This window comes from Anabrus simplex, chromosome 1, assembly GCF_040414725.1.
Source record: "Anabrus simplex isolate iqAnaSimp1 chromosome 1, ASM4041472v1, whole genome shotgun sequence".
Taxonomy (NCBI): domain Eukaryota; kingdom Metazoa; phylum Arthropoda; class Insecta; order Orthoptera; family Tettigoniidae; genus Anabrus; species Anabrus simplex.
The window spans coordinates 336,760,238-336,778,151 of record NC_090265.1 but is presented as its reverse complement, the minus strand read 5'-3'; the positions used below and the strand labels follow the sequence as shown (position 1 = coordinate 336,778,151).

The 17,914-nt window shown below is 39.3% G+C and overlaps 1 protein-coding gene across 2 annotated transcripts in view; it reads left to right on the top strand.

Moving 5' to 3' along the window:
• Nucleotides 1–17,914, top strand: part of TfAP-2 (transcription factor AP-2) — a 630,614-nt gene that overhangs the window by 357,552 nt on the left and 255,148 nt on the right. For both annotated transcript variants that reach the window (XM_067142506.2, XM_067142496.2), the window contains exon 3: nucleotides 11,743–11,895. In XM_067142506.2, coding sequence (XP_066998607.1) covers nucleotides 11,743–11,895 — 153 coding nt within the window. The remainder of the gene's footprint in view (nucleotides 1–11,742; nucleotides 11,896–17,914) is intronic.

Sequence of the window (17,914 nt, the reverse complement as noted above, 5' to 3'; positions counted from 1 at the left end):
AGTCTGCAACAGTAACCACTCATCTACAGTCTCAACAACATTTTTAAACTCTATAGAAAAAAAAAAAAATATTCCTCTTCTAAAAGTCAGCAAATTTTCTGAAGAGCGTTATAAATTCGAAGAAACAACTATAAAATTACTATAGTACTGTTGTAAGTATCAGTGAACAAAGTAAAAATCTGCCAATTTATAACGAGGAATAAATACGTCAATTCCTTTAGTCATATCATCAGTTTGGTTGTTAAAAAATTGGCTACCCATTGGGTACCCATTTCTTCTTGGTTTAACTCTACCGGAATAAAGCGCATTACTCTGGCATCCAGGATAAAGATAATCTGCCTCCTGTCATTGTAATTCACGCTTTCGCTCTCTTCAAAGCCTATCCTTTAATCGCGAGTTTTGTAACTCGTAATATCTCCCTTTCGATATTCTTTGCCGCAGTTAATGACTCGGTATCTTGTTGGCGTTGCTTTCCTTGTTATTCAACGTTGCTCAACCCTATGGGCGTGCAACGCAGTAAGCTATGACCGTAACACATCTGGGATGATTATTATAGTAAGGTTGAGAGAGTCTCTCACTAATCCTTTCCATTTGATTTTATAGCTCTTAAGACCTAGAGCGAACATTCAACATAATACTCCATAAATAAGTTAGGTATATTTTATTTCATGTTTTTAATACGATTATTGCCACTAACATCAAGAGAAGTATTGCATAAGGCAACGTTAATTATGGTATGCAAAAAGGAAATAACTCCAGTAAAAGAAGTGTACGATTGGATTATTTTGTTGATATTAAACGTTCCCTTCGCACTCGGTCAACGAGGTTAGTGGTTACGAAACTATGGTACGTGTATCACTGGAGATACATTAGTAATTGGTAGAGGTATGCAAACATCTTTGATGATGATGATGATGATGATGATGCTGATGACGATGATGATGCTTTTATGCCCCACCAAATGCACTTTATCCCGAGGTGCCGAGGTTCCTAATTTTGTCCCGCAGGAGTTCCTTTACTTGTCGGCAAATCTACCGACACAGGGCTGTCGTATTTGAGTACCTCCAGATTCCACCGTTCTGAACCGGGGTCGAAATCGCCAACTGAGGCCCAGAAAGCCAGTGGTCTACCGTCTGAGACACTCGGCTTCTACGTTATATGAAGGTAACTGATACTGCATATGAACAGTGCTAGTAACAACCGAGCGAGTTGGCCGTGCGGTTAGGGGTGCGCAGCTGTGAGTTTGCATTGGGGAGATAGTGGGTTCGATCCCCACTGTCGGAAGCCGCGAAGATAATTTTCCGTGGTATCTCATTTTCACAACAGGCAAATCTGTATCTTAATTAAGGCCACGGCCACTTTCTTCCCACTCCTATCTCTTTCCTATCCCATCGTCACCGTAAGGCTTTTCTGCCGGGCTGAGTGGCTCAGACAGTTAAGGCGCTGGCCTTCTAACCGCAACTTGGCAGGTTCGATCCTGGCTCAGTCCGGTGGCATTTGAAGGTGCTCAAATACGACAGCCTCGTGTCGGTAGTTTTACTGGCACGTAAAAGAACTCCTGCGGGACTAAATTCCGGCACCTCGGCGGCTCCGAAGACCGTAAAAGTAGTTAGTGGGACGTAAAGCAAATAACATTATTATTATTATTATTATTATTATTATTATTATTATTATTATTATTATTATTATTAAGACTTTTCTGTGACGGTGCGACGTAAAGCCAATCGTTTAAAAAATGCTAGTAACCCTATTCCTTATGTAAAGAATCGCTGTTATTGATGGTCTGAATGTGTCTATCATTGAGATCAACGGGAAGGTACCTCACTCCTTATTTCCCTATTGTACCTCTTCTGTGTGATGCCTAATGTTGGAGATCCAATCAGCCTTCCGGCTGGACTCCACATACATGACGAGTTCTTTAGCGTGCCCGAAGCCAAGGTTAAGTTCTTGTACATTTGAACATCTTCAGATGCCAGAGGCCTAAGCCACACTCGAACCCACTACTCCAACATGCATACATAGCCTGCCTGCATACATACATACATACATACATACATACATACATACATACATACATACATACATACATACATACATACATACATACATGTAGATTTATGTCAGTTCGGAAACAACTTAGTTCTTGGTAAGGTATTTAGGACTGGATGCCCTTCCAGTCGCAACGCGCTGGTCTTGCTGAAAACATAGTGGCACGCTGATTTGCTAGAACATGATGTTGGTCCTAAGTTTGGTTTAATATCGAGCTATTGAAGTTTTCGATACCATACAACGAATAGCTTTTGTCGGAATTGACATGTTGTCATTGAGAAGAAAAGATGCTACGACCTTCTTCTTATTATTTTTCCCAGCACCCGGTGTGGTCGCGGTTGCGAACTATGTTCACACATGTACACTCAGCCCTGTTTTACGACCGGGTGCCCTTTCTGGTATCAACGCTATGTGGAGGGATGTATTCACTATAGCGTGTTTGTGAGGTGGTTAGTAGTGTGATGTGTTTGGTATATGAGCAGGAGGGTATTTGGCAAACACAAACATCCAGTCCCAGAGTCAGAGAAATTAACCACACGCGATTAAAATCCCCAACCCCGCCAGGAATCGAACCCTGGGCCTTCTAAACCGAAAGGCTCGACACTGACAATTCCGCCAAGGAGCCGGCTATAAGATTCTGTGTTAATTTCTACGTCAAGAAGTACATTTTGATTTGATTTGATTTGATTTGATTTGATTTGATTTGATTTGATTTGATTTGATTTGATTTGACTTGACTTGACTTGACTTGACTTGACTTGACTTGACTTGACTTGACTTGACTTGACTTGACTTGACTTGACTTGACTTGACTTGACTTGACTTGACTTGATTTGATTTTGAAAACGAGAACATGAATTCAGAGCTATATATGTATACATGTTTTTGAAATGACTGACATGTAAAAGAAGGAAATAAAACCTTTACAAATATGTAGAACTAGCAAATGTACCCGTGCTTCGCTACGGTATTCTACATTGTATACGGATATCGACGTAAATACTGTGCGTGCAGCAAATGAGATTGTTTTAAAATTGCATGTCTCTTAGCCTTATCCGAGAAATAGCATGGGGAGGTCCATATACGTTGTTTCCAATGTAAAGTGAGGGTTGCGGAGTTGTGATGATAACGCCAGGCTCACTTGCCTACTGTCATTCACAATCGAGTTGGCAAGTTTACATTATAATTGCAGGCCCCAATGCCTACTGCGCGATCACAATCGATTTGGGGAGTTTTAGTTACAATGGCAGACCCATTTCCTACTTTCAGACAGGTTACAGTTGAGGAGTTTTTATTATAATACCAGGCAACTTCCCTACCACCAGTCAAAATTGAGTTGTGCAGTTATCATTATAATGACAGTCCCTTTTTACTGCTGCTAGCCAGCTTACTGCCAGTCACACGGAATTAGTGAGTTTCCATGAAAATAGCAGGCCACTATGCCTAATGCTAGTCAAATTTTATATTGGAACATTTGTTTATAATGGCGGGCACCCTGGCCTAGAGCCAAACACAATAGAGTAGGGGACTTTCGAACAAAACTGCATGATCCCTTGCCTTCTGCAAGACAAATGGAAAAGTGAATTATTCATTAAAATGGTAGGCCCTCCTTACTAATGCCAGTTACACAGGAGTTGGAGAAGGACCCCATTCCTACTGCCAGCAGTCAAAGTCGGTGTAGGGAGTACTGATTACAATAGCAGACACATCCTTTCTCGATCGCTACAAATCGACATCAATGAATATATACAGATGGACATACGAAAGTATATGAATGTTTACAATATTGCAGACCTTCATTTACAGATTAACTGCTGCTAAACGGTACGTCATATCGACAAAGGATTGTACCGTAAGGCGCAGTATTTAGCGATCTAAATGGCTGGTCCTATGATATTTTCTCGCATCTAATCTATTCGTGGGTCAGATTGAATCAGAAACGTTGAATAGGTTGAAATTTGTGTGAGATTATCTTACATTGCATTACTTTTCGGATAATTATGTGACATAGCATTTGGCTCACATATGGGTACTGGGTGGGCCAATGTTCGTGTAGAGTTTGATCATACTATCTTTCCTGTAAGTGATTGAAATGATGCACATGAGAAGAAAAGGTTTAGAAATTAATTTCCATTAAGGCAGGTAGATTTCCATTAAGTTTGGTTGTGTGTATTTTGAGGGAGTGCAAAATCACGGTTTCGGTTTCGTATAAACCCCCAATTAGTTCAGGGATTTAGAAACAATATTTGCCCTAAAACCTCCCCAAAGGATAGGTGGATTCTAAATATGAAGTTTGGTGGAAATATATCCAGTAGTTTTCAAGTTAGAGAAAGACAAACAGACCAAACAAACAAACAAACAAACAAAGAAACAAACAAACTAACTAACTAACAGACACCAAGGAAACCTACCCTTGGACAGATGGATGCTATATATAAAATTTGGTTCAAATATCTTGTTAGTTTTCAAGTTGTAAGAAGTACGCTTTACACGCACCCGCTCTTGCGTTAAGTCCGCTGGGATTTGTACCGAAAAACGGTCCGTTAATATCTCCCTTACTAAATCCTGTTATCGAAATGATGCACATGAGAAAAAAAGGTTTAAAAATTAATTTTCATTAAGGCAGGTTGATTTCCATTAAGTTCGGTTGTGTATACTTTGAGGGAGTGCAAAATCACGGTTTCGGTTTCGTAAAAATCCCCACCCAGTTCAGGGATTTAGAAACGATATTTGCGCTAAAACCTACCCAAGGAGAGGTGGATTCTAAATATGAAGTTTGGTGGAAATATATATTTAGTAGTTTTCAAGTTATAGAAGGACAGACAAACAGACAAAGAGACTAACAGACAAACAGACACCAAAGCTAAAAGTGATGCAGATGGTCATTATTACACCTGAAACGGATAACTGTACGGAAATTTCGCCAAAATAATCAGTGTACAGACACACAGTTTGCGCTAAAACCTACCCAAGGACAGGTGGATTCCAAATATGAAGTTTGGTGGAAATATATCCAGTAGTTTTCAAGTTATAGAAGGACAGACAAACAGACAAACAAACAGACAAACAGACACTAAAGCTAAAAATGATGCAGATGGTCATTTTTACACCTGAAACGGATAACTGTACCGAAATTTCGCCAAAATAATCAATGTACAGACACACGGTCGTTACGATTTTATTTATATAGATGACGGATAAGCATGAGCACATTGAACAGTGCAGACTTCCACTTCGAGATTCATATCTCCTAAACGGTTTATGATATTAAGAAACGGTTTGCGCCATCAGACGCCTCATTTATCGCTCTACATGTTTGTATCTAAACCATTTCCTCGTATCTCCCATATTAAGGGGGTAAATTGAGTTCCAATTTTGAATAGGGTGAAATTTGGGTGCATTTTTAACATTTTACATTACATTTTGCCTACTTATGTATAAGCTAGAATCATGAAATTTGGTACACATATGTCCCTTAATCGTGCCAGTGTGCGCACACAACGTGATGATCCTATCATTCTTATAAGTGTGTCAAACAATAAAATATACTTGTAAAAATCACCAAATTTACGAACAATCCAGAAATACGGCCAAATTTAACGTATAAGGGAGAGAGATACGACAAAATGTCACAGGACCAAAGTTGTAGATCACTCCGAATTGAAGGGACATTGTGCCATCCGTTTTGTGATACGACTTACCGTTTAGCCAAAAAAATAGCTCAAAAGGAATGTCTGCACAGTCATTAAAATTGCCTCCATATTTCGATATCCTTGGGGGTAAAAAGTGAAAAATTTGAACATCTTGGAATTTTCCCGTCGGTTAGAGACCAAAAGCTATAATTTCACCAAATTTCAATTGTCTACCTCGTCTCGCAGGTTGTGCCGCCATCTTGATTTGGGGGGATGGGGGATAAAAATGAGGAAATTCCCGAAAATTTTTAAGCCCACGAAACCTATAGGTTATCGTTTTGGATATACTATACGACTGTGTTCTTATACTGAGCCCAAAATTTGAGCCCCCCAGCGTGCCCCCTTCAGGGAATTTTGAGAATTTCCGATTTTTCTAGGGATCCTGGGGTCATCAGTTTCCCTCGTACCAAGTTTCAAATTTCTGAGATTTCTGGAAGTGCCTCATTAATTCACGTCTTTTTTCATTTTTAAATATTTATATATACATCGCTCCAGCCCGACTTGCTTTTATATATATAGATAGATGACGGATAAGCATGAGCACGTTGAAAAGTGCAGACTTCCACTTCGAGATTCATATCTCCTAAACGGTTTATGATATTAAGAAAAGGTTTGCGCCATCAGACGCCTCATTTATCGCTCTACATGCTTGTATCTAAACCATTTCCTCGTATCTCCCATATTAAGGGGGTAAATTGAGTTCAAATTTTGAATAGGGTGAAATTTGGGTGCATTTTTAACATTTTACATTACATTTTGCCTACTTATGTATAAGCTAGAATCATGAAATTTGGTACACATATGTCCCTTAATCGTGCCAATGTGCGCACACAACGTGATGATCCTATCATTCTTATAAGTGTGTCAAACAATAAAATATACTTGTAAAAATCACCAAATTTACGAACAATCCAGAAATACGGCCAAATTTAACGTATAAGGGAGAGAGATACGACAAAATGTCACAGGACCAAAGTTGTAGATCACTCCGAATTGAAAGGACATTGTGCCATCCGTTTTGTGATACGACTTACCGTTTAGCCAAAAAATAGCTCAAAAGGAATATCTGCACAGTCATTAAAATTGCCTCCATATTTCGATATCCTTGGGGGTAAAAAGTGAAAAATTTGAACATCTTGGAATTTCCCCGTCGGTTAGAGACCAAAAGCTATAATTTCACCAAATTTCAATTGTCTACCTCGTCTCGCAGGTTGTGCCGCCATCTTGATTTGGGGGGATGGGGGATAAAAATGAGGAAATTCCCGAAAATTTTTAAGCCCACGAAACCTATAGGTTATCGTTTTGGATATACTATACGACTGTGTTCTTATACTGAGCCCAAAATTTGAGCCCCCCAGCGTGCCCCCTTCAGGGAATTTTGAGAATTTCCGATTTTTCTAGGGATCCTGGGGTCATCAGTTTCCCTCGTACCAAGTTTCAAATTTCTGAGATTTCTGGAAGTGCCTCATTAATTCACGTCTTTTTTCATTTTTAAATATTTATATATACATCGCTCCAGCCCGACTTGCTTTTATATATATAGATGACGGATAAGCATGAGCACGTTGAAAAGTGCAGACTTCCACTTCGAGATTCATATCTCCTAAACGGTTTATGGTATTAAGAAACGGTTTGCGCCATCAGACGCCTCATTTATCGCTCTACATGTTTGTATCTAAACCATTTCCTCGTATCTCCCATATTAAGGGGGTAAATTGAGTTCAAATTTTGAATAGGGTGAAATTTGGGTGCATTTTTAACATTTTACATTACATTTTGCCTACTTATGTATAAGCTAGAATCATGAAATTTGGTACACATATGTCCCTTAATCGTGCCAATGTGCGCACACAACGTGATGATCCTATCATTCTTATAAGTGTGTCAAACAATAAAATATACTTGTAAAAATCACCAAATTTACGAACAATCCAGAAATACGGCCAAATTTAACGTATAAGGCAGAGAGATACGACAAAATGTCACAGGACCAAAGTTGTAGATCACTCCGAATTGAAGGGACATTGTGCCATCCGTTTTGTGATACGACTTACCGTTTAGCCAAAAAATAGCTCAAAAGGAATGTCTGCACAGTCATTAAAATTGCCTCCATATTTCGATATCCTTGGGGGTAAAAAGTGAAAAATTTGAACATCTTGGAATTTCCCCGTCGGTTAGAGACCAAAAGCTATAATTTCACCAAATTTCAATTGTCTACCTCGTCTCGCAGGTTGTGCCGCCATCTTGATTTGGGGGGATGGGGGATAAAAATGAGGAAATTCCCGAAAATTTTTAAGCCCACGAAACCTATAGGTTATCGTTTTGGATATACTATACGACTGTGTTCTTATACTGAGCCCAAAATTTGAGCCCCCCAGCGTGCCCCCTTCAGGGAATTTTGAGAATTTCCGATTTTTCTAGGGATCCTGGGGTCATCAGTTTCCCTCGTACCAAGTTTCAAATTTCTGAGATTTCTGGAAGTGCCTCATTAATTCACGTCTTTTTTCATTTTTAAATATTTATATATACATCGCTCCAGCCCGACTTGCTTTTATATATATAGATGACGGATAAGCATGAGCACGTTGAAAAGTGCAGACTTCCACTTCGAGATTCATATCTCCTAAACGGTTTATGGTATTAAGAAACGGTTTGCGCCATCAGACGCCTCATTTATCGCTCTACATGTTTGTATCTAAACCATTTCCTCGTATCTCCCATATTAAGGGGGTAAATTGAGTTCAAATTTTGAATAGGGTGAAATTTGGGTGCATTTTTAACATTTTACATTACATTTTGCCTACTTATGTATAAGCTAGAATCATGAAATTTGGTACACATATGTCCCTTAATCGTGCCAATGTGCGCACACAACATGATGATCCTATCATTCTTATAAGTGTGTCAAACAATAAAATATACTTGTAAAAATCACCAAATTTACGAACAATCCAGAAATACGGCCAAATTTAACGTATAAGGCAGAGAGATACGACAAAATGTCACAGGACCAAAGTTGTAGATCACTCCGAATTGAAGGGACATTGTGCCATCCGTTTTGTGATACGACTTACCGTTTAGCCAAAAAATAGCTCAAAAGGAATGTCTGCACAGTCATTAAAATTGCCTCCATATTTCGATATCCTTGGGGGTAAAAAGTGAAAAATTTGAACATCTTGGAATTTCCCCGTCGGTTAGAGACCAAAAGCTATAATTTCACCAAATTTCAATTGTCTACCTCGTCTCGCAGGTTGTGCCGCCATCTTGATTTGGGGGGATGGGGGATAAAAATGAGGAAATTCCCGAAAATTTTTAAGCCCACGAAACCTATAGGTTATCGTTTTGGATATACTATACGACTGTGTTCTTATACTGAGCCCAAAATTTGAGCCCCCCAGCGTGCCCCCTTCAGGGAATTTTGAGAATTTCCGATTTTTCTAGGGATCCTGGGGTCATCAGTTTCCCTCGTACCAAGTTTCAAATTTCTGAGATTTCTGGAAGTGCCTCATTAATTCACGTCTTTTTTCATTTTTAAATATTTATATATACATCGCTCCAGCCCGACTTGCTTTTATATATATAGATGACGGATAAGCATGAGCACGTTGAAAAGTGCAGACTTCCACTTCGAGATTCATATCTCCTAAACGGTTTATGGTATTAAGAAACGGTTTGCGCCATCAGACGCCTCATTTATCGCTCTACATGTTTGTATCTAAACCATTTCCTCGTATCTCCCATATTAAGGGGGTAAATTGAGTTCAAATTTTGAATAGGGTGAAATTTGGGTGCATTTTTAACATTTTACATTACATTTTGCCTACTTATGTATAAGCTAGAATCATGAAATTTGGTACACATATGTCCCTTAATCGTGCCAATGTGCGCACACAACATGATGATCCTATCATTCTTATAAGTGTGTCAAACAATAAAATATACTTGTAAAAATCACCAAATTTACGAACAATCCAGAAATACGGCCAAATTTAACGTATAAGGCAGAGAGATACGACAAAATGTCACAGGACCAAAGTTGTAGATCACTCCGAATTGAAGGGACATTGTGCCATCCCTTTTGTGATACGACTTACCGTTTAGCCAAAAAATAGCTCAAAAGGAATGTCTGCACAGTCATTAAAATTGCCTCCATATTTCGATATCCTTGGGGGTAAAAAGTGAAAAATTTGAACATCTTGGAATTTTCCCGTCGGTTAGAGACCAAAAGCTATAATTTCACCAAATTTCAATTGTCTACCTCGTCTCGCAGGTTGTGCCGCCATCTTGATTTGGGGGGATGGGGGATAAAAATGAGGAAATTCCCGAAAATTTTTAAGCCCACGAAACCTATAGGTTATCGTTTTGGATATACTATACGACTGTGTTCTTATACTGAGCCCAAAATTTGAGCCCCCCCAGCGTGCCCCCTTCAGGGAATTTTGAGAATTTCCGATTTTTCTAGGGATCCTGGGGTCATCAGTTTCCCTCGTACCAAGTTTCAAATTTCTGAGATTTCTGGAAGTGCCTCATTAATTCACGTCTTTTTTCATTTTTAAATATTTATATATACATCGCTCCAGCCCGACTTGCTTTTATATATATAGATGACGGATAAGCATGAGCACGTTGAAAAGTGCAGACTTCCACTTCGAGATTCATATCTCCTAAACGGTTTATGATATTAAGAAACGGTTTGCGCCATCAGACGCCTCATTTATCGCTCTACACGTTTGTATCTAAACCATTTCCTCGTATCTCCCATATTAAGGGGGTAAATTGAGTTCCAATTTTGAATAGGGTGAAATTTGGGTGCATTTTTAACATTTTACATTACATTTTGCCTACTTATGTATAAGCTAGAATCATGAAATTTGGTACACATATGTCCCTTAATCGTGCCAATGTGCGCACACAACGTGATGATCCTATCATTCTTATAAGTGTGTCAAACAATAAAATATACTTGTAAAAATCACCAAATTTACGAACAATCCAGAAATACGGCCAAATTTAACGTATAAGGGAGAGAGATACGACAAAATGTCACAGGACCAAAGTTGTAGATCACTCCGAATTGAAGGGACATTGTGCCATCCGTTTTGTGATACGACTTACCGTTTAGCCAAAAAATAGCTCAAAAGGAATGTCTGCACAGTCATTAAAATTGCCTCCATATTTCGATATCCTTGGGGGTAAAAAGTGAAAAATTTGAACATCTTGGAATTTTCCCGTCGGTTAGAGACCAAAAGCTATAATTTCACCAAATTTCAATTGTCTACCTCGTCTCGCAGGTTGTGCCGCCATCTTGATTTGGGGGGATGGGGGATAAAAATGAGGAAATTCCCGAAAATTTTTAAGCCCACGAAACCTATAGGTTATCGTTTTGGATATACTATACGACTGTGTTCTTATACTGAGCCCAAAATTTGAGCCCCCCAGCGTGCCCCCTTCAGGGAATTTTGAGAATTTCCGATTTTTCTAGGGATCCTGGGGTCATCAGTTTCCCTCGTACCAAGTTTCAAATTTCTGAGATTTCTGGAAGTGCCTCATTAATTCACGTCTTTTTTCATTTTTAAATATTTATATATACATCGCTCCAGCCCGACTTGCTTTTATATATATAGACTGAAAAAATGGAAGGTTTTATCGATGAAACTTTCATTCTACAAATTTCGCTTGCTACTAATTTTATTCAGTTATCTTAAGGCCTGTATAAAATTATAGTTCCTTTATCAAAAAGCACATTTTCCGTAAAGTTAAGTTTAGTGTCATACATCTGAAAACTCTGATTTTTTCCAGTCACAGTTCCTAGTGTTACGATCTAGATTAAGTATTCCCTGTAACGTGCTAATATTTAAAATGATTTCAGTTCGTTTTCGATCGGTATTGTTCTTCAGTTTCTGCAGACTAATTTTGTGGTTTCAATTCTTGTTTTCATTTTTTTCTTGATTATTCATTTACTGTTACTTATATAACATGTATTTTACTCCCTTTTTTTCAGACTAACATGCACGCGTCATTCCCGTACGAGTCGAATCGCGGCCGGGAGTACGGAGTTCGTAGGCCGGACGTTCTAATCCAGTCGCACCCGGGTCTGGACGGCCAGGACCCTCTGGTATTGCACGGCGCCTTGACTGGTGTGGACGACCCGCAGGTAAGAATTTTAATACTGTTTCAAATGCTCATTGCAGTGCCCCTATATGTTGCTGGGGCTGTGCGTAGCTTTGTTCCCAGGTGCAAATCTTACAGAAAACTTAGTCTTCAACGTTTGTCCTACCACATGAGAGAAAGGGGAATTATTTCAGGTGAAATTCAGGCTCTGAACTGAAGTGTATCAGTTGATAATTTTGAACTGTCATGCAGAGTCGTACGCTCGAAATACCTAATAAAACATATAATGGTAATTTTAATTGTACACCACTAAAAGAGGTCCCTGATGAGAGAAAACCTCAGACCGAGTATAGAAAAACTGCCGTCCATTAATCTCAAACCGAGGTAAAGGGATAATTAAAATTGGCCTAAGAACGAACCCTGTAACTTAAAATTTTCATCAGTAAACTGGGCGGAAAAAATAAAAATAATTTTTATTAATTAAATTATATTAATGTATATTTATTATTATTTTTAATATTATTATTATTATTACTCTATGGATTTATTTTTTCTGACAAGTTTAAGGCCATTAGGTCCTATCTTCCATTTAACTAGAAAATACATTTTATTTACATGTGCAGAATGAATAGACTACAGTTGAAACATCTTGCAGCTACTAAACAATACAGTATTATAATAAAGAATAAGAAATAAATGATGATTTACACAATTATGACATGACTATCGTATTCATAAAATGTTAATTTTGCTAATTCCTACTATCAATAATAATAATAATAATAATAATAATAATAATAATAATAATAATAATAATAATAATAATAGTTTAATTATATAAAGTCGATAGTTTGAGAAAAGGCTAATCTACAATATGATTACCTTAACATGCGAATAGCATTTTAGGACTTCATCTGTTACGTAGTAGATATCGGTAGATATTAAAAGAAAAGCAATCTCCGTGCAGGTCATGAAGGCCCTCGCAGGAGTGAAAGGTAAAGGTTTTCACTGTCCGTAACCTCGGCGCCAGGGTGGTTAGCTGTATGCCCGGTAATCCTTGCCCCCAGGAATTAACCCGGTGCCCATTTTTGGTGTAGACTGAGTAAGCCTAGGGCCAAGTGCCTCTTCAAAAGTGGAAATCTCGTTTCTTGCATTTTTCGACTTCCTGACGGGGAACAGAACCCATGTCATTCCGGATGAGCCGATCCATGCATTCACCACCGTAAGCAGTCCCTAATAATAATAATAATAATAATAATAATAATAATAATAATAATAATAATAATGTGATTTTCAGAAATTCCGGGGTGCCGGAATTTTGCCTACAAGAGTTTTATTTTTACGTATCGATAAATCTACTGACACGAGACATGTATTTGTGCACCTTCAAATACCACTGGATTGAGCCAGGATCGAACCTGCTCGCTTGGGCTCAGAAGGCCTAGCACTCTAACCACTTGAGCCATTCAGCCCGGCTGTGGGAACGTTAGGTAATGTGGTAATGTACAAAACACAGTTTGTCAAACGGCAATCTCTGCGGTCACTCTACTTTTGAGCGAGAGTGTGACTGAAGTATTGCATTCGTGCAAAAAATTCGACATCTGATCACCAGACACCAAAAACATGTATTTTGAAAAGTAAGTGTGATTATATCGTTGGGGGCTCTTTTTTGTGTCATTTGGGCGCAGATCTTATTCAAAACTACATTACGTTTCTTGCCACAGTTGAATCTGGTTTAAAGTTACGAGTTGGAGTATCGGCTCCTATCCTCATCTTGGTTGTCCCAATCTCCATTATCACGGCTTATTATTATTATTATTATTATTATTATTATTATTATTATTAAACGTCATATTTCCTCCTTCCTGTACACCAAAAGTGTAATTTAGTAAGAAATCGAAACACTTCATACTTCTTTCTTTATTTTCTACCGCTTTTCCCACACCTGTGGGGTCGCGGGTGCGAACTGTGTCGCACATGTGCACTTGGCCCTGTTTTACGACAGGATGCCCTTTCTGACGCCAACCCTATATGGAGGGATGTAATCACTATTGCGTGTTTCTGTGGTGATTGGTAGCGTACTGAGTTATGTGAATATGAAGAGGAAAGTGTTGGGACAAACACAAACACCCAGTCTCTGGGCCAGAAGAATTAATCAGAGGCGATTAAAATCCCCGACCCGAACGGGAATCGAACCCGGGACCCTCTGAACCGAAGGCCTCAACGCTGACCATTCAGCCAATGAGTCGGACGTAACATTTGATACGTTAAAGGAGAAAACCTGCCTTTGTTAATATGCATTGCGGTTTGTCAGGCCCTCAACAATTTAAATTCTGTTTCTAGTCTTCAAAATGTCATCCACGAAGGAAGGTGAAATGTAGAATTTCGTTGTTATTGACGCATGGTTTAATAGCCCAAAAGATTGTAGTGACCTGAGGAGAGGCTCCTCATACTTGCCATTCCCTCCTCTTTTTCTCCTCACCATAGGCTACTATTTAATTGGGGTATCACGGTACTGCAATGGCTGGTCCATCATTAGCTATTCAGGGTCTCAGCGTAGCATGACCGGGCTCTACAATTATACCCACAAAGGCGGACTGAGCTGGAATCCTTTAGTAGTGTCACTTGAAATTAATTACGGTTGTTATTAATTACCGGCTAAGAAACTGCGGCTTTGATACTGTAAAAAGTATGTGAATGTGTGTATGAAGTAGAAATGAAAAGAGGCTAAAATATGTTATTATAATCATAAGAAGTGAAGTCAATGGCATGTGTTTCTTAACAGATCAGAAGAAGAGGAGGCAAGCCAAAGAGTCTAAAAGAAAGATGACTAATGTGGTGCAGCGACCTGTCTCTAATCAATCAAAAGTTGAACATTAAAGGAGCTCTTTTAATTTCATCTTGGCGCCAAGATAGAACAATAATTCAGTAGCTCTTGTTCCTTTCATGGGTCTCTCCTGAGTGCTTGTGTTGTGATTTAATAAAAATAATTAAAATAATCTAGAAAGAGAACAGAGAGACTGTAATGCACGTACATTCAGTAGCATCGGGGAGAGGTCTACAGGAGTTTGTAATTCGTCAGTGAGCTACGAGGACGTTGTCCTTGTGTATAAGAAAAAGACGGTAGTCATCTGTATTGTTCTTCTTCTTATTATTATTATTATTTCTTTGTTTCTTAGTCTGTTTACCCTCCAGGGTTGGATTTTCCCTCGGACTCAGCGAGGGATCCCACCTTTAGCGCCTCAAGGGCAGTGTCCTGGAGCACGAGACTTTGGGTCGGGGATACAACTGGGTAGGAGGACCAGTACATCGCTCAGGTGGCCTCACCTGTTATTCTGAACAGGAGCCTTAGTGGGGGATGGGGAGATTGGAAGGGATAGACAAGGAAGAGGGAAGGAAGCGGCAGTGGCTTTAAGTTAGGTACCATCCCCGCATTTGGCTGGAGGAGAAGTGGGAAACCACGGAAAATCACTTTGAGGATGGCTGAGGTGGGAATCGAACCCATATCTACTCAGTTGACCTCCCGGGGCTGAGTGGACACCGTTCCAGCCCTCGTATCACTTTTCAAATATCGGGACAGAGTCGTGAATCGAATCCGGACCTCCGAGGGTGGCAACTAATCACGCTAACCACTACACCACAGAGGCGGACATTATTATTATTATTATTATTATTATTATTATTATTATTATTATTATTAACAAATATATTGCTATTGGTGATATCCCGGTGAAAATGTAGGTATGTTAACATTATGGGCGATATTAAATGGAAACATACCTGACGTAACAAAATGTATATGGAAACAAAATATTACAATTAATAGTGTTTTTTTTTTTTTTTTTTTGCTAGTTGCTTTACGTCGCACCGACACAGATAGGTCTTATGGCGACGATGGGACAGGAAAGGGCTAGGAGTAGGAAGGAAGCGGCCGTGGCCTTAATTAAGGTACAGCCCCAGCATTTGCCTGGTGTGAAAATGGGAAACCACGGAAAACCATTTTCAGGGCTGCCGATAATGGGATTCGAACCTACTATCTCCCGGATACAAGCTCACAGCCGCGCGCCTCTACACGCACGGCCAACTCGCCCGGTAATTAATAGTATTAAAACAATTACATGGTAATGATGAAGAATAGAAAATAAAAAAAAAGTAAATCATCATACAGTATGTATGTATAGTTATAGCGAAGATGTTGAAAGAGTAAACTCTATGGCAAAAGCACAAAGATAATATTTCAAGTGTTCTATCTCATTCCTAAAGCGCAACATGAAAATAATCGACGACAAACATTCTCAATGTAAGAAACAAAGAGAGATATGATAACTTTTTCCTTTTAAAAACTGTTGATCATCCATTATAACCCTTGTATACTACGTGATTGACGACTCATTGTTCATGTCAGTCGACCTTCGAACGTTGATTTTTGTAGTACATTTACATGAAATCTTATCCTCCTCTTCCATCAAACTTACACGATTTGAATTGGCTATCGTTTTTATAGACGAAGACATGCAAACATGCAAGCACTACTCACAGTAACAAAATGCACAAAGCGTGATGTGCACTGATATGCCAAAAGTCATGGGATAGGGGTCTAGTGTCGTGGAGGCCTTCCTCTTGCTCGACCAAGTGCTGCAACTCATCGTAGTATAGATTCCACAAGTGGAAGAAACATCTGTGTAGAATTTCTGACCAATGTCGTTCGGGTAACTACCCACAGCTTTCTACTATTTGTAGATCCAGGGTATTGGGTGTGAACGGATCTCACCACCATGTCCCATAAGTGCACGATAGGGTTCATATCAGGCGAACGAGGTGGCTACATCTATGGTTGAAACTCTCCAGAATCAATCCTGGACAACTTGGGCCCGATGACCCGGTGCATTGTCCTGCTGGAAAGTCTGGAATGGCGTATGCCATATCCGAACCCTACCATCAGCTCGAAACAATTGGAACAGTGATTCATCGGACCCAGCTACATGTCACTAGTCCTCCGCAGTCCAATTAGCAACGTCACGCGCACTATAAGGGCACTATGGTAAGTCTTCTGCTCCAGTATCCCACTATCGTTAAAGAACGCTGCATTGGCCAGCTAGATATTCGTCTGGTACCTCCTGCATTGTATGTGGATGTGATTTGAGCCAGTATGGCTTCTCTGTTACCACGGAAAATCTAGCCAGACGCCTCTAACCACGATCACTAAGCATCCATGGTTGGCCACTGCGCTGCTCACTGTGGGGGTGGTAGTGCCTTTCATGAGCTATTCCCGATAGACACGTGACAACGTCGATCGAGAAATTTTAAATGTCCGCACAACTTCAACAATGGAATGTTTCAGTCATCTGCCCAGGTCGAAAGACGATAATTCACGTCGCCTTACCACGACCAGCACAGACTCTTTACACTCGCTCTCAAGATGTCAGATCACATCTGACACTTCCAAGACATCAAGGTACGGTGGCGCTACCTTTAAATACCGCTATTCCATGACTTTTGGTATGTCAGTATAAATTTGCTCTGTTGTTTACAGGGCATTAATGATAGTCTCTTTTTTAAAAAACTTCTGATCGACAACTAAATATAAAGTGAATGAAGTAAGGCCTTTAAAATTAATATAAAGAGACTGGCATAATAGGAATTACTTTTCTATATTTTATAATACACTGGTACTTTTTAAATCATTCATGTATTTATGTCCAAGTTTTCTTTTCAAGTGTTGAGTCAGCTCCTGAATTCTGAGTTCAAGAATTTTATCGTGACATCTCAACGTCCCTTTACTCACAGGACTCCTATTTAGATATTCAATGCTTTAAGAATCATCAATGTTTTTATCCAAGAACATCACTGGGAGTGTAGATTGAAACTGGAATCAACGTATACAGGGAAGTCCATAATAAAGAGAGTTTCCATTCTTCCATTCTTCTGAGGGCCAGAGAGAGAGAGAGAGAGAGAGAGAGAGAGAGAGAGAGAGAGAGTGAGAGAGAGATTGTTTGTTTGTTTGTTAGGCCAGGAAAATACTGAAAAGCAATCAAAATAAAGTTGACCGTTTTATTGCTCGA